This window comes from Xiphophorus couchianus, chromosome 12 (genome assembly GCF_001444195.1).
Source record: "Xiphophorus couchianus chromosome 12, X_couchianus-1.0, whole genome shotgun sequence".
Taxonomy (NCBI): domain Eukaryota; kingdom Metazoa; phylum Chordata; class Actinopteri; order Cyprinodontiformes; family Poeciliidae; genus Xiphophorus; species Xiphophorus couchianus.
The window spans coordinates 9,714,679-9,735,373 of NC_040239.1; the positions used below are offsets into that span (position 1 = coordinate 9,714,679).

At 36.1% G+C, this 20,695-nt stretch overlaps 2 protein-coding genes and 1 long non-coding RNA gene across 6 annotated transcripts in view; 1 reads left to right on the forward strand and 2 right to left on the reverse strand.

Moving 5' to 3' along the window:
* Positions 1-1,972, reverse strand: gp1bb (glycoprotein Ib platelet subunit beta). Its single transcript, XM_028033272.1, has 2 exons — positions 1,843-1,972; positions 1-722 (listed from the first exon to the last, which is right to left on the reverse strand). The coding sequence occupies exon 2, from the start codon at positions 710-712 to the stop codon at positions 92-94; it is 621 nt and encodes a 206-aa protein (XP_027889073.1). The 5' UTR covers positions 713-722; positions 1,843-1,972; the 3' UTR covers positions 1-91.
* LOC114154300 (uncharacterized) lies at positions 576-3,703 on the forward strand. Its single transcript, XR_003597545.1, has 2 exons — positions 576-700; positions 3,011-3,703. It is a non-coding gene; the product is annotated as an uncharacterized LOC114154300 (long non-coding RNA).
* The window catches only part of septin5a (septin 5a), a 25,561-nt gene continuing 8,051 nt past the window's right edge, over positions 3,186-20,695 (reverse strand). Inside the window, exons 1-11 of one of the 4 annotated variants that reach the window (XM_028033266.1) lie at positions 17,810-18,308; positions 12,914-13,004; positions 12,641-12,727; positions 12,261-12,384; positions 11,527-11,661; positions 11,328-11,445; positions 11,139-11,240; positions 8,870-8,966; positions 7,284-7,461; positions 7,087-7,189; positions 3,186-4,216 (exon numbers count right to left, since the gene is read on the reverse strand). In XM_028033266.1, the coding sequence (XP_027889067.1) occupies positions 4,154-4,216; positions 7,087-7,189; positions 7,284-7,461; positions 8,870-8,966; positions 11,139-11,240; positions 11,328-11,445; positions 11,527-11,661; positions 12,261-12,384; positions 12,641-12,727; positions 12,914-13,004; positions 17,810-17,884 (1,173 nt within the window). In that variant the 5' untranslated portion in view covers positions 17,885-18,308 and the 3' untranslated portion in view covers positions 3,186-4,153. Of the gene's footprint in view, positions 4,217-7,086; positions 7,190-7,283; positions 7,462-8,869; positions 8,967-11,138; positions 11,241-11,327; positions 11,446-11,526; positions 11,662-12,260; positions 12,385-12,640; positions 12,728-12,913; positions 13,005-16,816; positions 17,228-17,809; positions 18,309-20,695 lie in introns of those variants that run through there. The other 3 variants (XM_028033268.1, XM_028033269.1, XM_028033267.1) reach the window with 3 other exon arrangements.

The following is a 20,695-nucleotide window of genomic DNA, read 5'->3' on the forward strand; positions in this document are numbered from 1 at the left end:
TGCAGATTTTTTGACAGTTTTACAGCTACTAGATAAAAATACAAGGCACTCCAGTTATATTTATGGTCAAAAGAGGGTTAAGGGCTTCATCTCAGATGCTGCTGTCCTTTAAAAGCTCATAATCGTTTTCTCTGAGTCCATCCCCGGCCGTGAAACTCTCCTCCGTGGTCCGCTTGGCCTCCTTTGTCAGCCTTTCGAACCTCTTCAGGAAAACGATGAGAGCCACCAGCAGAGCCGCCTGTACCGCCACAAACACCAACAGGGAGCCCAGAGAGGCCAGGGCCAGGTTGCAGTACCAGTAGTGGCAGGACTCCAGCACCTCCTCCTCGGTCAGATACACCACAGAGCGCCCCCTCAGGCTGGGAGGAGAACTGCAGTTCGCCCCCAGGTAGGACGCGACGTCGGTGGTCTGACGTCTCAGCCAGGCTCGCAGGTAGAGGATGCCGCAGTCACATATCCAGGGATTGCCGTGGAGGGAGACGGAGCGCAGGGAAGTCAGGTCGTCCAGCAGCCCGTTGGGGAGGGTGCTCAGCAGGTTGTCATGGAGACGCAGCTCGGTGGTTCCTGTCGGGAAACTGGGGGGCATGGAGCCGGAAGTGAGAGACCTGCCGCTGCAGTTCACCCGACGTCCCTGACAGGAGCAAGGGTGGGGGCACGCCAATGACCTGTGACCTCCGAGTAAGAGAAGACACAGGAGCAGGTACGTCGTCATGGTTACCAAACTGCAGGGAAGAAACAAAAGGTCACTGAGGTCAAAGAAGCACTTGAAGTAGTTCCACTCTTACTTGAGTACAATTTGTGGTGAGAGACTAACATGTAAGAAATAAAGGTGTAGCATTAAACCAAAGAAATTCAAACAATTAAATAGAAATGCACAAAAAATTTTAATTCAAGAATTAATTGAGAAACTTATATGGCAAGACATTTTGAGCAATAATCAAGAAAGAGAACTGAACCGAGTATGGCAAGACATTAACCAGAAGTGGACAGAGTACCAAAAAATTGTACTCAAGTAAGAGTAGCACTACTTCAGCATATTTTTACTCAAGTAAAATTAAAAGTAACCGTTCAATAAATTACTTATTCTCACTTAATAAATTAAGTGAGAATAAGAAAGTATTTGGCAAAAATGCTACTCAAGTACTGAGTAACTGATCAAATTATCAATGATTTAATATTTAAAAATTACATCATCAGATGCACCAAAAGGTTAAGTTACATCAAAATTTTGGTATTTTAAGGACTAAACTGAAAATAATTAATTTTGAAACATTACTTCTTTCAATATAAAATGTATGAAACTTTAACAAAAACTACTGAATTACTGATAACTAGGATCAATTTGTTTGAATTAGATTGATTTTTACTTTTTTTCTGTAAGTGACTTGAGACAATATTTGTTGTGAACTGAACTAAAATAACTGATTTGAATTTAAACAATATCTAACATTAGTAATCAATGTCAGAAAAATGAAGCAATATTATTTATTTAAAATTAAAATTAGCTTAAAATACATCGTCTATCCAGAATCTTTTTGAACATTAATTATCTTATATTTTTCTCCACAAAAACTGTTCAATTCTGACAAATCTACAGATTTTATCCCACCAGTTTATGATTTTTCAGTAGTTTTGTGTTGTTTTTCTTGGGCACTGGGAACGATAATTTGAAAAAATGTTTAAAAGATCATACGCTTTTAAAAATGTATTATGTTCACCTAGACAACACAACCTTTTCTTTTCTCATGCAAGTTTATGTGACAGCTAGCACTGAATATGCTAAATATCCACTAAAGAGTTAAACTAATTAAATATAAAATTTAAGAAAAGTTTGACATTTACCTTTGTTTCTAGACGTTCGCTGGAGACGAATTTCCTTCTTCTGGCTGATTTTTAGAAGAAGAGTATAGCGAGTGTGACAGCTGGCTCACACTGATAAACACTGCTGTCAAGTGATGAGCCTGTATTCACACGCGCACACACACACACACACACACACACAGATAATCTACCACAGAATATGTCAGAAGATCCTCCTAGTTCCTGGAAAACAAATAGAAAGCTAATCATAGAAAAATATTTGTCATAACCTCCATTAAAAATTTCAGCAGATTTGAATTGCGCTGTTGAGTAAAATCCATAATCAATAATAGAAAGATTCCATAGGTAAATCTTCTAACTCTTACTAGAGAACTGCAAATTACTAGTAACATTTTAAATTCTTAGGCTTCATCTTCATGTCAGATGTGTTTTTATTACTATTTGGATGTTTACTCACATGTTGCACCTTAGATTTTATTTCCATTTAAATTTCCTAGTAGATTTTTGTTATTTTTAGTTAGCTATAAAAACCTTGGTTTACTTTTAAAACTTTGAGCTCAAATGCTCTCTGTTGCTCTGGTGGAAACACGATTCTGCAAAGGCTCTCCCAGATAGACACTCTTTGTTATCATTGAACTTTATTCATTTTAATTGAAATTCTCACCTTGACATGCTCAATAATCTGTGATCAGCTCAATATAAGGATTTAACAAAAAAAATCAATCTGCTAATTATGCTGATTTTAAGTTGCTGGTTTAAGTGATTTCACATCTTTGCTTACTGTTTGCCACATGCGAACTCTGTTAGTGAAGAAATACAGAAATATTTTTAAGTTTGTCAGTGTTACTGACAAACTTTATATGAATAAATTACCGAAAAATGTATTTCTCCAGGATGCCTGACTGTTATTTTAAAGCTTTGGGGATTTTAAATTGAATCATTTTATTTCTTTGCTGTTTCATCTAAACGTTAGGTACTTTACTGAATTAGAAAGCATGCAAGAAAAGATATTTAAATATATTTTTGATTAAGTAGCTTTGGATGGAAATGTTAATCTAGTTTTACCTTCTGCAAAAATAGAAACTCCTCCATCATAAAAACCTTTTTATAATTGTTTTTGGCTCACAAAGTACTGCAACAGGAACATTAGTGCAGACACACTATATTATATCCATGCATCCTCTGCCAGGCGGGATGATGACGCTGTGAGCAGAGGGAGGAAAAATGTCTGCAGGAGATAAATATGAATCAGCAGATCATGTTCCTGCAGAAGCTTCGTTTTCCAGTGATGAAGGACACAGTGATGTGCTCACTGGACTCAAACTCTAAAAATAAAACAACAAGGAGTCAGAAAAAACAACAGCTTGACAAGAAGAGGAGTTTATTTATCACACCTTTGCAAAATAGGACACAAAGACTGAGCTCACAGCCTTCAGGGCTGTACAGGTCATCAGCAGCAGTAAAGTCCACATACACACACACACACACACACATACAGTCACCTGCACACACTCTGCAGCCTTAGCTCACATGGATTTTTCACTACGTTAACAGAAGCACAGACATGGTATCGGCTCCTCATCACTTGTTTCCCATAATGCCGTGGTGACGACGCAAACAGCACGCTGGAGGCATTAAATACAAGCACAAGGAATTGGATGAAAAGCAGTAAAAAATAGGCCCAAAGCTTCCAGGAGATATGAGTAGTGACAGCATGCACACACATGCACCCCTTAATGCTCAAACCTTTGTTTTAGCTGTTAGCAGTGAGTGCATTTTAAGCCCAGACTTCATGTTAAAAAACCTGGAAGAAGATGTTTACACTGACCATAAGAAACCCTAAATGTTAATGAAGAAATTCACAGCAAATGTTCGATTTCAATGAATTGGAGCTTTCTCAAACAGGGAAAATATGGACTTTCATGGACGGAAACCTGGAGTTGAAGAAATATTATGATACACTCGCATATCCAACACAGAATTGCATAATAAAAACAACACCCATGTTCAAATCTAATCATTAGCCTACAGCTCTTTACAAAACACCTCACATTATATCCAAAAATATTAAGCACTGCGTTATAAATTAGATACTGAGAAGTTATTTAAATTATATCTTAAAATTATTCGAGTTGATGTCACAGCCAGGGGCTCAAAACTGAAAAACACAAACAACCTCCAGGCAGACAGACAAAATGGAGCACCAAACTGAAGAGAAATGCAGAGTCCGACGGGGTTTGCCGCTCAGAACAATCCAAATCCAGGTCTGAAGGTGTCACTGTCATTCCAGGAGAGGAACAGCAGGTGGCGCTGCAGGGCAGCTCTGGATATGTCACTGATCCTTGTCGTGCATCTGCTGCTGCATCTTATTCAGCATTTCCTGCATCCTCTTCAGCTGCAGAGAGAGTATTAAAGTGGACAAGTCAACACATCATAAATAACCTGCGTGCTTTCAGAAATAACAGGCTGTTCATGAAAAAATGAGAATATAAATGGCTACTTTTGCACATTTTGCACTGTCACATTATCTGTACTTTGCCATAATTGGACCTGCTGCTACTTCTTTGGATGGTTAAGTGCCTTTAGTTAATTTAGTTGTATATATTGTTATTATTATTATTGTGTGTTTGCTTATTTTTACTGTATATATTTGACCTTATGCACGGGAGCTGCAATGGAAATTTCGTTGAATTCTGTTCAATGACAAGAAATGCTATCTACTCTATCTACTTTGAATAATTAATTGATCATACTGCACTGTTTGATAACTAGGATCAATTGAAATGTGTGTGTGATTAAAGTAATATAATTTTTCTTGTAATTGTTGAGACGACATTTGTTGTATATATAAAGAAACTGAATTGAATTGAAATTCAAACATGCTTCATCATTTTTTCCAGACTTATTAATGCTTACAGACTAATAAATTTAATTCCACACTTTTCAAGAGTGTTTGTGATGATTGTCCTTCAAGTAGTGTCAAGCAAACTGCTAACTTCCATAGCTATGTACTGTACCACATCGTTTCTGCTAGTCAGTTCACATCAAGCCGTCATATTCTAATTTAATTAGCTTACATGGACCCAGTACATTTTAATTCCTTCAGATTAACCCCAGTTATAGTTATACCTATTCCAGATGTAGCCGAATATCTTGGAAAACAAATACATTTTTATGCGTTTTGGACTTTCATTCATACAAAAACTCAGTTTAATACTGCTAAAAACGGTTCTATTATTTTAAAAGTAGAGATTTAGTAAAACTGTGACAAATAATCCGCCAATATATCCACGTACTTACTTTGACACGGCTCCCAATCGACATCGTCTTGAGTTTTAATAATTTTATATTCTAATACGCTAAATAAAAAGTAGTTAAATCTACAAATCTGTCCACACAAATTAACTTTCTTGCGCCATGTTGAATTCCTAACATGAAGACGATTTTTTTGTTGTTTTGAAATGATCTTCTTCTTCTTCTTCTGTTGCGTTTTATGGCAGTTTACAGACTTTGTGCATTTACCGCCATCAAATGGAGGGAAATTAATTTTTTACTATACATCTTTTGAGATGATCTTCTTCTTCTTGATTTTTATTGGCGGTTTGTAAGAAACGTTACCGCCACCTGCTGGCATGGGAGATTTAATTTATAAAAGCATTACTGGAACATGTAATCAAATTCTATGAGGCAATTTAGCTTTCATTAAAAATCGAATAATTATTTGCATATGTTTGCACATGAATAATGATTAGCATATCACTGTAGTATCAAAGTAGTCAAAGTATCGAGTATCCTAATCTTTTCCGTAATATTTTCAAACTTTCTCCTTACATTGTTTGTCTCTTTTTCATATTTATTACATAATATAACATGCTCTATTGTTTCATATTTCTGTTTTTAAGTAATCTGATTGTCTGACGTGGGTTTTAGCTTTGCACTACACTGACCTCTGTAGGTTTGGCGTGTTTAAAGCAACGCTAAGAAGCGGATTTGGACAAAAACTTTTCAGAATCCAATCTAGTGTATTCAATATAATTTTTTTTAGACGACATAGCAGATATATTTGTTTTCATAAAGACCCGGAAATGCGTGTTGAAGGCCTCAGTTAAATGCAAGCAGATTCAATTACAAACAGTCCATCTGGTTCTGACTTTATTGCTTTGGGAATTATTGCAACATGTCCCGTTGTGATGCATTCAGTTATATTGCAAGATATTTTATGAAACTGGATTGTGAAGTAGAAAGGCAATTAACTCTACACATGTTTATGTCCTTCTACATCTATCTGGTACAACCTGCAGCGACCACTGGCCAAGAGAGCTACACCCTGAAAGGTTCATCAGAGGAACACACACACACACACACACACACACACACACACACACACACACACACACACACACACACACACACACACACACACACCCACACACACACACACACACACACACACACACACATAAAAATAACTTAGAACAAGGATGTCCAAAGTGTGGCCTGGGGCCATTTGCGGCCCCCTGGAGGATTTTGGGCCGCCCCCTGACCTCAATTGGAGAATTGAGCAGATCTAGCCTGAAGCATAGTTGGTTGATGCAAATGGAAGCTTTTTAAATAACATCTTAAAAAAATATTAGGAGCAAAAAACTAGATTCCCATTTATTAATGAAGTTTTTGCATTCATTGTAATTTGAAGTAATTATCAATGTTACGTTTATTTATATCGCACTTTTAAGAACAGGTTTATAGCGTACTAAAGTGCAGTATGAGGACAGAATAGAATAAAATACAGAAAAGAAAACTAAAACATCACAACAGAAAAGTCCTCCACTGAATGCTAACAAATAAAAATAATTTTTAAGAAGCGATTTAAAATTACCTAGAGTGTGGAGCAAATCTAATCTGGAGGAGTAACTTAGTCCAAACAGTAGAAACTACAATTATTGACTAGATTTGACTGAAAAGCTCAAATTAAGAAACCAATCAACTTTAAAAATGTGGAAATATACTAGATCTTTTTAAGTTTTGTGTCTACAGTGATTTTTGATCTGTTTTCTAATTTTTTTTTGCCCTTTACTGAGGAGATAAATTTAAAAAAGGGGGAAAAATGATGCTTTTAGCTTAACCATTTTGGAAACACTGACTCAGAGTAACAAATTAACAGTCATGAGTACCTGGCTTGTTCCTGCTGGAAACAAAGAACTACTGTTTCACCATTCAGTTCATTCACCATTCATTCTTAAATAAAAAGTCTAGACTTTTTCTTACCTCTTCGTCTTTCATCTTGATTAGCTTCTCAGTGTCTGCGTCTGGAGTGGACAGCGGCAGGATGGGGATTGGACTCTCCATCCGGTTATCCTGAGCCAGTTTACTAAGAGGCGAAACAGAAAGCAGAGGAGGGATGAAACGTTCTCTTCGACCTGTAAACATCAGCGCCAGGTTCATGAAACATTCCCATTCTGCACCTTTTCTCCTCATCAGACTCTTTCTCACACAGAGAGACAAACCTAGTCATCTCCTGGATGCACTGCGCTCTGTAGTTTTCGTAGTGGACGTCGCAGGTCACGTCTTTAAGGTCGTGCATGTGCGAGCGGATCAGCATGTTCCTCAGTTTCACAAAGTCGCAGTGCGACTGGTTTTCCACTGCGGACAGAAACGTCTTTGTTTAACCAACAAGCCAGATTACAGCATTCCCACACAAGGATTCACACCACTGGATTATTTCCATAAACCTCTAAGTATTGATACCCTTAAATAAAATTCAGTCACATATTTAATTAATAAAATCCACATGTATGCAGAGTAAAAAATATTTAACTCAAGTAAGAGTAAAAAGGCAAGTAACTGGGGATGTGCTGTGGTGGCGCCGGGGTTAAGCACAACCCACATATGGCGGCCTTAGTCCTTGACGCGGCCGTCGCAGGTTCGATTCCTGGCTTGGTGACCTTTGCCGCATGTCTTCCCCCTCTCTCATTACCCACTTTCCTATCAATTAAAGTCAATAAAACCTTTTTTTTTTTTTTAAAAAAAGGTAAGTAACTGATGTGCCAGAGTTCCACTGGGGTTGCTAGGTAACGGCCCCAGCTTCTCTGGAGTTGCTAGGTAACGAGGCAGTGCCTGCTGATTTGTGAAGAGGTTTTTGAGTAACTGATCAAATGATCAATCATTTAATATCTAAAAACTACATAATCATATGGACTAAAATCTAAAATTAAGTGGAAATGTTGGTATTTTAAGGACGAATATTACAATAATTCATATAAGTAACAGAAAAATAACAAAATCAGGTAAAATTTCATTTTCCAAATCAGTTTCTTTCAATATAAAACTTATGAAACTTTAATAAAAACTGCAGATGTGTGTCTTTGTCTGGTTAAAACATGTTTGCTTTACTTTCAGTGGGTGGAGAAACCAGAAATTTTACTAAAGTAAAAGTATAAACATTTCATAAAATTACTCAAGTAAACATAAAAAGTACAACATTGAAAAAATACTCCTAAAAGTAAATTTTTTCAAAAAAGTTACTCAAGTAAATATAATAGAGTAAATTTAACTTGTTACTACTCAACCCTGCATGCATGTAGGGTTGCAACTAATGACTATTTTAGTAATTGATTTCTCTATTGATTAATTAGATAAAAAAAGTATTCCTATTGGCAGATAAATAAAACTATAACATGTGAAACATGTTATGTTGTAAGTTAATTTGTCTGTGAATGGTACAAGTATTTTTTCATCAATATTAAGGAATTATTTACTTAAAACAAGTCTCTATGATTTGCTAAAAAGTTACTCGTAGGTTGGTTTTGTCTTATTTCAAGTTTACTAAGATATTTTCACTAGAAACTAAACCAAAAATACTTTCTTTGGTAAGATTTGTGTTTTTTCATTGTGATTGGTTGTTTTCGATTGTGAGCGATTCATTTCTTCATACGACAATAATCGATCAGGGAGGAGATCAATCTTTTCCCGGATGTTTTTTTTAATTAAAGTTAGACATTGCAGCTTTAATGGAAAAGCAGCTGAAAAAATGCATCGATCATGAATGTACCTTCAACGATCCCCCAGGGGTACAGCCTTCCTCTGACCCGCTGCCCTCTCGCCTCCACCACGGTGTTGCTGCCGATCACAGCGAACGGCGTGCACTCCTGCACGCATAAGGACGGGTTGTTATTTTGACCCCAGTCTGTACGGGGAACGCTGACTGAGCATGCTGGTGCACATTCACATAGTTAGGCACATTCTCTAAAGACGCATGCAGCCGAAGAGATGCATCACTGGGACTGTTGAGACACGCAACAAACTGCATGCTGTTTATTTTCTGGCACTCTAAAGGCAGATGAAGCAAATTTACACCACAGGATTTTATTTGTTGCGCGTGAGACATTGCAACTTTTCAAAATAAGAGTGAATATATTTTAAGCATTTAATGTTTACAATGTGTCAAAGTGCGACTCTTGAAATGATTTTGTGTGACTCTTTATCGCAATTCAATTATAACCTACAGTAAATGTGGCAGTTCAGGCAGTGGATATATGTAAACTTTTCACTGATGCCATGACAAACAATTTAAAATATAAAACAGGAAAATGTAACGTGCAACGCAAAATATGCATCCAGGTTTTTGCTTTTAATTTTGTTGAATTTATTAGTAAAATGGAAACATAAACATCCAGTGACTTTGCCTGTTTAATAACCTTTCAAAATAAAGCAAGAGTGAGCCATAAACTGTTTATGTTGCTGAAAAGACACAAAAAATCTAGAAAAATGTAGGATGTGTTTTTAAAAAAAAATAATCTTGCAAACCTGCTAGTTGTATTTATGTTTTCAATATACAATAATTTACAGATCACTTGTCTACAGAAATCTGACTGCTTTAGTTATTAGTATAATCAATATCAATGTAAAATTTATTTATATATCAATTTTAAAAGCAGGTTAAAACAGCAAAAAAGAGCTGTACAAAAACAATAATAACAGAATAAATTGATGAAAAAAATTAAATATTAAAATATCAAGTTAGTTTACTGTAAAGTAGTTTATTGCAATTATAATTAAAAACAAAAGTACTAAAAGGTTTGTGGCCCCTGAAGTCCTCTCCGTGACAAAAGGTTTGAATACCAGCTATATTGTTTTAACTATTTCATGTCCAGTTCAGAGGATTCATATCCATGGTTCAGACAAAGTTTCTCAATGTTAGCTCAATTCCTGCCAAACCAACAGCTAAATATGCTTAAATTAACACAGCTTGGCTGCTCTCAGACAAGGCCACCATTGTGTGCTCAGATTTTTACAGCCAGCTATGAGAGAGCGAACTCAGCTGCAGCTTTTCAGAATGAGCAGAAAATCATGCAACTGTTTTTACTGGAGCTGCTTAATTCCAGACAAAAAAAAAGCTTTTTGTAAAAAACTCTTAATCCCAAACACCTGACCTTTAATTTAAGCACATTACTGTAACACTTTTCTAATGTTTTCTGGAGGCATTGCTATAAGTGGATTTACTTGGAAGTAGCAACCACCATTGTGACGTAAAGCCGAAATTATTTGTGGGCGAAAAACCACAAAATACAACCTTAGGTTTACCTGTAAGAGAGATTTTACGGCAAACTATATTTGCCACAGATAATCCAATAAATTACATAAATATACCAAAAGCCTTCATGAGTCTGACTAATGAAAATGCATTCATTAAAAAAATGTTTCAAAAAATCCTCGAGTGTCCAGCAAACAGAAATTGAATGTAAGCAATAAATCAATTAATCGCATGATAAATTAAAAAGAGCTCAATAATATCTATTTGAATGATTGATTGTTTTCTCTTTCTACCAAAAACTGGAGTATTGGTCTCATCAACCCCTGAAGGACAACTTTGTATACAGAGACTTCATAATTCATTTCATTTGTTGTTTTGAGTGTTTTGTTTATTTATTTTTTAATATTTAAAAATCTTCCAGTTCCAGTGTCAAATGTTTGTTGTGGTCTTTGAGAGGGCAGACTTGCATTATTGTGCCATTATCAATATATGGTCTCAAAACAACAATATTATTGTTTATTGCAATAATTATTGGGACAATTTATCGTCCAGTAAAATTTTTATCAAGACCAAATTCCAGATTTAAAAAATTGTGGTGAAAGGACAGAAAATGTTGTTTTTTTTTCCTGGCAAAAAGTAGCATCACAGATTTCGTAAAAACGAAAGCAATTTATTTCTGGTGTTGGATTTCTTTTCCGACTTCATCAATGCATTAAATATAAAGGTTGTGTTTTTACAAATTGCGCTGAAAAATACATTAAAACAGCAGTAAACAGCTGAAACTCGCCTTCAGTTCTTTGTCGAGTTGCTTGAACTCCTCGTCCTCGTCAGAGTCACACTCAGGGAACTGGTACACTTTGATCCCAAACTTCTCTATTTCCTCTCGTATCTGTCAGAGAAAAACACAAAGACATATCCATTTATCCGGATACAGAGCATGCTGTCAAATCAGTGAATCTGCTGGCCTGAAACTCACTCTGTCTTTAAGCTTTTTTATCTCGTTGGGAGTGAGGCAGTCGGCTTTTGCGATGAGAGGAATGATGTTCACTTTTTCATGAAGAGCCTTCATGAACTCCACGTCCACGGGACGTAAGCTGTGAAGAAAAATCCAGACTCCAGTTTAGTTTTCTTTTGTTTTAGGTATGCATATATGTTGCATAAATATGTGTGATTACCCATGGCCAAATGGAGGGATGAAGTAGAGGCAGCAGTGCACTCTGTTGTCCTGGATGTTCTTCCTGTTCAGGCCGCTCTCGTCTCTGAAGTATTGCTCAAACTGCTGATCGATGTAATCTGTGATTGGCTTCCAGCTAGAACACACACAAATTAAGAAGATAACATTTATTTGTACCACATCATTAGCACGCAAGAAAATTCAATTTCAAAAGCTTGTCCTTTACTGCTCCACTGAGGGAGAAGGAGAACAGGCATAAGGGGCGGAGCGCAGCAGAGAGCATATGTAGAGCTCAGCTCAGGTACAAATATTGCACCATCTTCTCCAAGTTGTCCACATGATGCAAAGTACTTAGTGGTTGTAAAGAAAAAAGTAGGAAGCGGCTCATTTAAGGATTCGGTGACTAAAAAATACAAAATCACAAATCTGCAGAAAATGCAAGCGTAGCAACATCTGGATGAACTTTTCTGAAGACAAAAACATCAGAAAAGCAAAAAGTTTGTCAGGGTACAAAAAATGAGAAGAAAATAAAATCAATTTAAGCTTGACTGATTCTAATCCAAAGTTTACCCTTTTATCATTTCCCATGGATATCTGCCAGATTAAATGAATTATCCCAACTGGTTTAAAAACAAATTCATATAAAAATGAGCCAGTTTTTTAAATAAATAGTCACAACCAGTCAGTGACAACAGTAACTCCAACAGAGACGTTGAATCTGCATTGCTGTCTCACCACTCATTGTTATTAACGGCGTCTCCAAACCCCGGCGTGTCCACTATGGTCAGCTTGAGCTTCACTCCCTTCTCCTCGATGTCGACGGTGTGCTTGATGATCTCCACAGTTTGGTTAATCCGCTCTAAAGAGCATCAGCGCAGGATGAAGGTCAGTGAAAATTGGATTAAATCCATCAGGGACAGAGCAAAATAAGCTCGGCTGCTGGGTTACGTTGAGATAACCTCTAAAAATAATATTAGTAATTCTGGACATTAAGAAATGGCTTTGAACGTGAATGCAAGGATGTTAGTCAAGGCCGAACTGTTTTTAACTCCATGCTTGTATCGGAGCCAGCAGAAAACTTTAAATAATACAGATGAGACATAGTGGAGATTCACCTTCGGCATTTAGTAACTTCCTGTCTTTGTAGAGGTCTGTGAGGAACAGACTGTTGACCAGAGTGGACTTCCCCATACCAGACTCTCCTGTAAGACACAGAGATGTGACCGCATATTTAAAAAAAGGTCAACAATATCCAACAAAGATCCATTTCTGGATTATTACAAATCTGGAAACAGACAAAAACTGGTCAGCGTAACCTTTAAGGAGTTCAGCATTTTTTCTAATAAACTGACAGATATGATGAAGTTGTTTACATCCTACAAACTGACCTGCAACCATCAGGGTGAAATCGAAGCCTTTCTTCACAGATTTCCTGTGGACCTGGTTTGGCAGAGTTGCAAAACCCACATACTGTTTCTCCTGGAAGATAAAATAAAAACACAAGTGTTACTGAAAGCTGTCTATTTTCAGTTTTTATTTAAATTGAACCAATCTTAAAACAGTGGACTTTGCAAACAAACAATTCAACTAATTTTAAAAAAGAAATATTACATTAAAGCAGCAATTGTGAGGATTTGCTGCCCATAAGAGCAGAAGTACATTTATTACATTGCAAAAAACAAAATATTAACAAGTATTTTTGGTCTAGTTTCTAGTAAACCTGAAATAAGAGCAAAACTAACTTACCTAGTAATTTTCCAGCACAAAATAGAAACTTGTTTTAAGTAAATAACTCAGAACTTGTTCCATGTTATAAGATGATTTATCTGCCAATAGAACAAATTCTTTTTCATCAATATTAAGGAACTATTCACTTAAAACAAGCTTCTATATCTTAATAAAATATTACTTTTAAGTTAGTTTGTCATATTTCAAGTGTACTACAATATTTGCACTAGAAACTAGACCAAAATACTGGGTGAGACTTTGTGTTTTTTCAGTGTATTTTTCAGACAAACACAGAATCAGCAAATAAAAGGCTAAGAAGGTATTATTTCTACACACAAAGAAGCCGGTTCTGCAAAAGCAGATATGGGTTCAATGAATACTCGTCCTAATCCTGAAAGCTTCAGGAACAAAAAACTCTAATATTTTCCGTTTCTTTTAGTATGTTGAGTTTTAGATCACACCTCACAAAAACAGTTCTTAATTCACGTGTTTCTCTCAACCGTACAGTTTCTGTCTGAGCTCGTAGGAATGTCACATGACCCGCAGTTTTAGGAACTTGTTTTGCTTAATCCCTCTGCAGCGAGGCTGTGGCGACATCTGCGTTCCTTGTGGCCCCGTTTGTCTTTTTGAGAGTTCAGATCTGATGTGTACACTGAGACACAGGAACTTGTAATTGCTGGTTTACATAGAAATGGTTTGAATTTTTGTAAAGTGTAACTGCTTTCAGTGGTTACATTTATTTCATTTTATTTTAGGTGGCAAAATTTAGGGCATCTAATCAAGATTAACACAGAAAGGGAAATAAAAGATATTTGAAGGTTAGGTTTACAAATCAATGCTTAGGTTTTACCATCTTAAAAAAATCTAAATAAAACCTCATAATTGTCTCAGCAGCTCCTCTGAGTGTTGTAATGTGGATTATAACACGTCACTTTGAGCCAGACAGTTTAGAGGAACTGATTTCACATTCCTACATGGTGTTGCACCACAAGCTTTCTTCTGTGCATAAAACCATCTGACTCAAACCACCAAGGAGTTGCATCAACTTCTTATGAGAATCTTCCTGATTCTTTCAGAAACAGAAGATATGAAACCATTAATCTGATTCAGGCATGAAGAAGCAGGGAAACATGTAAAACATGGAGGATGCTAGATGTTAGACGGACATTACAGACCATTGTTCTACATCTCCACTTTTGTACTCAGTTGACAAATTTGTTTTAGCTGTACATTAGAAAAAACAATAGGAATTAATTTGGGTTGGAATTTCTGAAGTTTCTAAAAAAAAATCCCATCAAAAACCAACATGGCCGCCTTAATATAAAAGGAGAACCAAGGTGTTAAAAAAGTCTAGTTTTCAAAATTGCTAAAATATTCTATTGCTAAAATATTGCTTATAACCAAACAGTTTGACAGTTAGGAAATATGTATGCCTGTTATTGATTTGTTGTGCTTGTGGTTTAGTCACTTAGCACAAAACAATTCAAAATACAATAGGCTTCAACTTCAAATCAAATCAAACGGCTAAGAACTTAACACGTTTATTTACATTACAAAAAACACTTTATAAAAAAGTTTAAAAACAAGTTACAGACGTTCTTGATCACACTGTCAAAAGAGATGTTTTTTATGTAAACATACAAACATAAAAAACACATTGACTCCTACCAACTGTCATACTTCTAACATAAAACGATTCAGTCTCACACTTTGGCAAAGCAAGGCAACAAATGTTACATATTGGTTTCACTTTTTTGACTTCCAGGTTTGACCAATTGTTCCAATTATAGATGTGCAAAGATTTTGATTTTTCTTTATGTAAATTTACTAAATGACAGTGCGGTTATAATACATGGCTTTTGATGTCAAAGTAGGACATAAAAACATAATAAAAAATATATAACGAACATAAAAAGTCAAATTAATCTTTTTAAAAATAATATTTAAAATTATATGACATGGGGCGTGCTAACCAGCTGCGCCACCACAGCATGCCCCATGTCATATAATTTTAAATTATAATTTATAATTTAATTACGTTTGGAGGCCTTAGTCCTCGAAGCGGACATCGCGGGTTCGACTCCCGGTCCCGACGACCTTTACCGTATGTCTTCCCCATGTCAGTTCTTTATAATCCATAAAATGTTTAGAAAATCTGCTGTGCATAATAATTTGGGACAGTGCATTATGAGTTTTTATTTTTAAAAAAAATTCTGTTCTCATGGGGAGCTTTGTTCAGTAAAATTTGATTTATACTGTAATAGTTCATGACTTGAAAATTATACTGTCCATCATTTGCATTGAACATTTAAGAAAATCTGAGAAAATATAACTTACATAATAATTTGGAACACGGTGTATATCAGATTATAAAACTATTTAAAATAAGATAATATTTTACTAATATAATTGCTGATTCATTAATTAAATATGATTAGCCACACTTTTTTGGCAACGTAGTTCAGTTTCATTAGCCCATCCCTTTTTACTGCATGACCTCTAAAATCAGGAAATCAGTAAAATAGAACATGTTTGACAACATGAACTAGCTCCAGCATCTGACGCCATTAACACCGATTGATGTGGAAAGATCATTAGTAAAGCTTTGGGACTTTACATTTAGAGATAAATTATCCACAAATGGAGAAAACATGGAACAAAAAAACCTTCCCAAATTACTCCCAGAGATCATGAACAACTTATAAATGATCACACAAGAACACAAAACAACAACCAACACTTAATACACTTAATAAATAAAATCATCATTTAAAAATTGACTTTCTATCTTATTTTACAATGTGAAACATCTTTTTTTGAATGGCAAATCAACAACAGAACACTTGTTTTTCCACTGTACAGCGCAAACAGCAGTTGACCAAAAGTACTGGAACTCGGCTTGGGTTGCTAGGAGACGGGCTGGGCTTGGCTGGGGTTGCTAGGTAACGGCCAGTTGAATGTAACTTCACAAGACCAAAAAACATTAACTTATTACCAAAGAACAGCTTTGTGTTTTTTTAAAGAACTTGGGCTGTTTTTAGGAGCAGCTGAGACCCAAATGGTATAAAACATACAAAAAGTGAATTTTGCATAATAGTTTCCCTTAAGTAGATATCTTTAAGCTGGGCTACATAATTTATCAGAGAACTACACAACTGATTTGCAATTTTAGCACCAAAATAATACAAAACCAGAAGCAGACTTCAATTAGCTGAGAGGAGTTTTAATGTCAAGACAAATTAAACCAAGGATCTGAGGAGCTTGTGCCGCAATAAAATTACCACAGCAGACAGAAAAGCTTCAAGTATATGGAAAGACTCGTGCAGAGCATTCCTCTGAGAGCGGCTGGGAATAACCAACGCCTCAGACTTTCCAGAAACACAAAGAGAACCACAAGATACCAGTCTCCCACTGTGTGGCACAGCAGCTCCTGCTACTGCCGCATCTGGTGGAGCGTCACCCTGACCCTACAGTACGACGCGCTGACATGTGGAGAGATAAACAAACATTCAAGCCCTGCAGAGAGCATTCACTCACACGGACAGAAGCTACATTCAACAGACCTGAAAAGCTTGTTTCTAACCCAGTCAGACGCACAGCGAGCCTCCTCACGCGCTGTCATAACTTGTCACAGGCGTTTCCGACGGCTCCCTTCCCTCGGGTGAGGCTCACGTTTATTAAAACAGACACACAAACGTTTGCGCTCATGCAAAACAAAAAGAGCAGAAGGTCAGAGACGAGCTGCTGGTGAGGCTGGAAAGAAATCCGCCTCAGCAATAATTTGACTCCCTGCAGAAATATAAGTTGGCAGAAATTTTAAAGCGAAAGATCAACTCAGTTCTTTATACTTTTTTATATATAATCATGGAAATAGGGTCGTTTCAACAGTTTCCACACGTTTTGCCTCATTTGTTCAAATGTACCCTTAGATAAAAGTAGTTTATTCAAGTGTGGTATGAGTGTAAAGCCAACTTAAGTAGATTACTTTATTTAAGCTATATTTCATATACTTCAGAATATATTGAAAAGTATTCAACTGAGTACATTAATAAACTTTTACTTTAATGCTAAAGCTTATATGTGTACATTGGTAAAGCTCATCTCTGCCACAAAGTACTGAATCTTTAAATCTTGATTAAAACCCAGAACTAAGTTAAGTTTAATATGGCAGAATACATTTAATATGACAGAATAAGTTTGATGTATTACCTGTTATAAACTTACATGTTCAGTGATAAAGTTTACAGTAAGTAGTATGTGTGCTAAATCTTTACATACTTTAAAAAAACACAGAAACATTTGAATTAACTTTATGAATCAAGTTGTAGTCCCTTTCATAAATAAACCACAAATATAAACCCAGTACACTATTGAATGTATAATTTGGTACTTAAAATGACCTTTTAACAGTACACTTACTGTAAGTTTACTTCTTACAAACTTAAAAAAGTCCCAAATTAGTTTGAATAAGTATTCTTTCTAGCACACTACATGGTCCGTTTATTTATTAAAATGAACTTTTCGCTGAGAGTGTCCATATATATCCATCTCTTTACCTTCTGTCTTGCGGTTCTCACTCGTGGGCACAGAAGCCGTTCCACCAGTTTCTCTTGCAGCATGATGGCATCCATCCTAAACCGCTCCGACACTGACGGACCAAAATAGCCACCGGTCTCACAAAACTGCAGCAGCAGCCCAGCAGGGAATGAAGAGAAAAAACGTCTCTTTTCCTGTTTTCTCTCTTTGCATACGTTTGTCCTACACTCCCTGCTCGTTCGTTTGTTTTCCTCCCAGCCCCGCTTCTTTGTTTAATTCTATCTTTTCTGTGCCCTACAGCGGTCCGGTTCTCCCTGTTCAGACAGGTATGAAGAAAGTTTCCCTTCGAAAAGCGAAGACAAGCAGGGAGAAACAGAGAGAGGGAGAGAGAGAGAGAGAGAAAAGTGGCAATTTGAGGGAGGAAACAAGGGAGGGATGGAAGAGGCAAAAGTCTGAAGGAGACCCATTCATTCAGTCCAGATTCCCTCCCCCCGCTCAGAGAGACACATGAAAAATAAAATCTCCATACTCTGAAATGACCAGCTTCATTCCCTTTGGTTTGCTCGACATGTGAAACCTAAAGGAACCTGTTTCAACCTGAAGGAAACAAAAGCTTTTGGTGTAACAAACGCTGCAAGTACAGACAAATGCAGTGAGGTTATCACAATAAAAAATTTTTTACCTGTCAATCACTCCGCTCATCCAAAGCTCAGGTTTATATATGTGCTGATTTGAACCGTACAAATAGGAAAAAACAAACTCCAATTAAACAGCAATTCTGAAAACACAACATGTTTAAATAATAACTATTTTATTAACGTCATTCAGTGTCAGGGCACTGAAAAAACAAACTCGTACCAAACATAAGTCTACTGCAAATATCTTATTACACTTGAAATAACACAAAATTAACTTACAAGTAACTTTTCAGCAATTAATATAGATAAAATTGGCAGATTTTTTTCCACATACAAAACATTTAAAATAATCTGCCGGTGGAACTAATAACTTTTATCAACATTCAGAAATTGTTTACTTAAAACAAGCGCCTACCTTTATTGCTGAAGTTACTTTTAAGTTAATTTTGTTTTATTTCAAGTGTAATAAGATATTTCCTCTAGAAACTACATTTAAAAAATGCTTGGTAAGATTTTGTGTCTTACTTAATCATACTTCAACAAATAAGATGACTAAATTAAGCTCCTATTTTGTTTGTTTTCCCAATTTTTTAAAATTATTATTAAATCAAACTTAACCTCTGCAGAACGTGTCAAACTCAAGGCCCGGGGGCCGAATCTGGTCCGCAATGTGTCTTTATGTGGCCCTCATAAATAGAACCTTTAAGACAACCAATTGTTTTAATAAGTATTATTTTATCACTCAAATCGATGCATTTTTTTTGTCTGTACACAGTCAAATTATATCCATATGAAAATATATTTAATACTATTTAACTTAAGGAAATACTTACTGAATGCAGAGAACACTATTTATTCATATTTCAACAGTTTAGTTGGTAGTTTTAGCAACACATTCTGCCACAACACTCGTTTCAGCAGCAAGCACAAACTTCCTTCTGGCTGCAAATGCAAAAAAGCAATAGCACATTGACAGATAATTACACTTAAACAGTGCTTGCGCCACTCCCCTAGTACCTTTCTAATTGCCACCCTGGGCAACCGCCCATGTGGCCCATACCACAAACAGCCTCTGGTCAGAAGAGCAGACAGACAGAAAAGTGTTGTGTTTGCACATGTGGGGTGTAATATCTACAGAAAAGAGGTCATTAAGAGTTATGAATCATTTCAGTCAATTAAGCTAAACGTGAATCAGAAACAAAATGAATGGATATAATGTGGATTGATTAAACAACAGGAGACATAAACTGACATATGATGGTTAAATACAGCTAGAATTTAATCAAACCCCGGGCAAATTTGGGTTTAGAATAATATTTCAAATTCACCAACATGTTTATTTTGACAATGGGAAAGAGAATCAGTGGTGGAAACTAAAGGTTGGAGTGACAGCAAGGAAGATTTGGAGCTCATTAGCAAAGACAAATTGTCTCAAACATGGAAAATGTCTTTCACCCAAAGGTCACAGGACACACGTACCAACAAGAGGTTGGCTGATCGATCCAAAATATCGGTAATATCAATCGGATCGATACTAGCCTGTTAAGATACTTTATTTTTAGTTTCCTTTTTGTATTGTAACTTCTCAACTCTACCTAACAATATTTTGTTTTGATTTGGTCTTAAATAGTCCTTTTTTCACTTTGTTTAGGAACAATACAGATAAATCATGTAAATATGTTATTTATGTGTTTTGTAAACATCTAAAAATTTTGTTCAAATTCTGTTGAAGGTTTGAACAAAAATAATTCCAAGTAAAAAACACAAAAACACCTAAAGGTCAGATATTTGATGATATATGCAACTTAAAGTATGCATCCTTGACCAGGTTAGGATGGGTATATATGGGCTTTACAGACATTTTTATTACATTTTATGTGCAAAATCATTTGTACACAATGAGATTTTAGTCTGCTCAGTTCGCTATATTTTGAGTTTCTTTCAGAATGAAATGTTTTAGGGCCTCTTGTCACTTTAAATCCAGATAAACTGCTGCTGACCACGACCCCCACTCACAAAATGGCTGCAAACACACGTACACAATTATAAAAAATGGCTGTGGACATTTAAAAAACAACATTTCAGAATGGTAAGTTATCAACAAAACACTTGCCTTTGCTATTGTACATCCAGTTGACTAAACTGCCTGAGTTCCGTTTGGGTTGCTAGGTAACGGGACTGGACTTAGCTAGGGTTGCTAGGTAACTGAGCAGGGAATGAATGCGACTTAAAATCAGGAGGTTTCTGAACCGGCTTGTTTTCTAGACA

Bases quoted from the DNA above. Each gene is read 5' to 3' on its own strand.
- gp1bb (XM_028033272.1), bottom strand. From the start codon at position 712: ATGACGACGTACCTGCTCCTGTGTCTTCTCTTACTCGGAGGTCACAGG.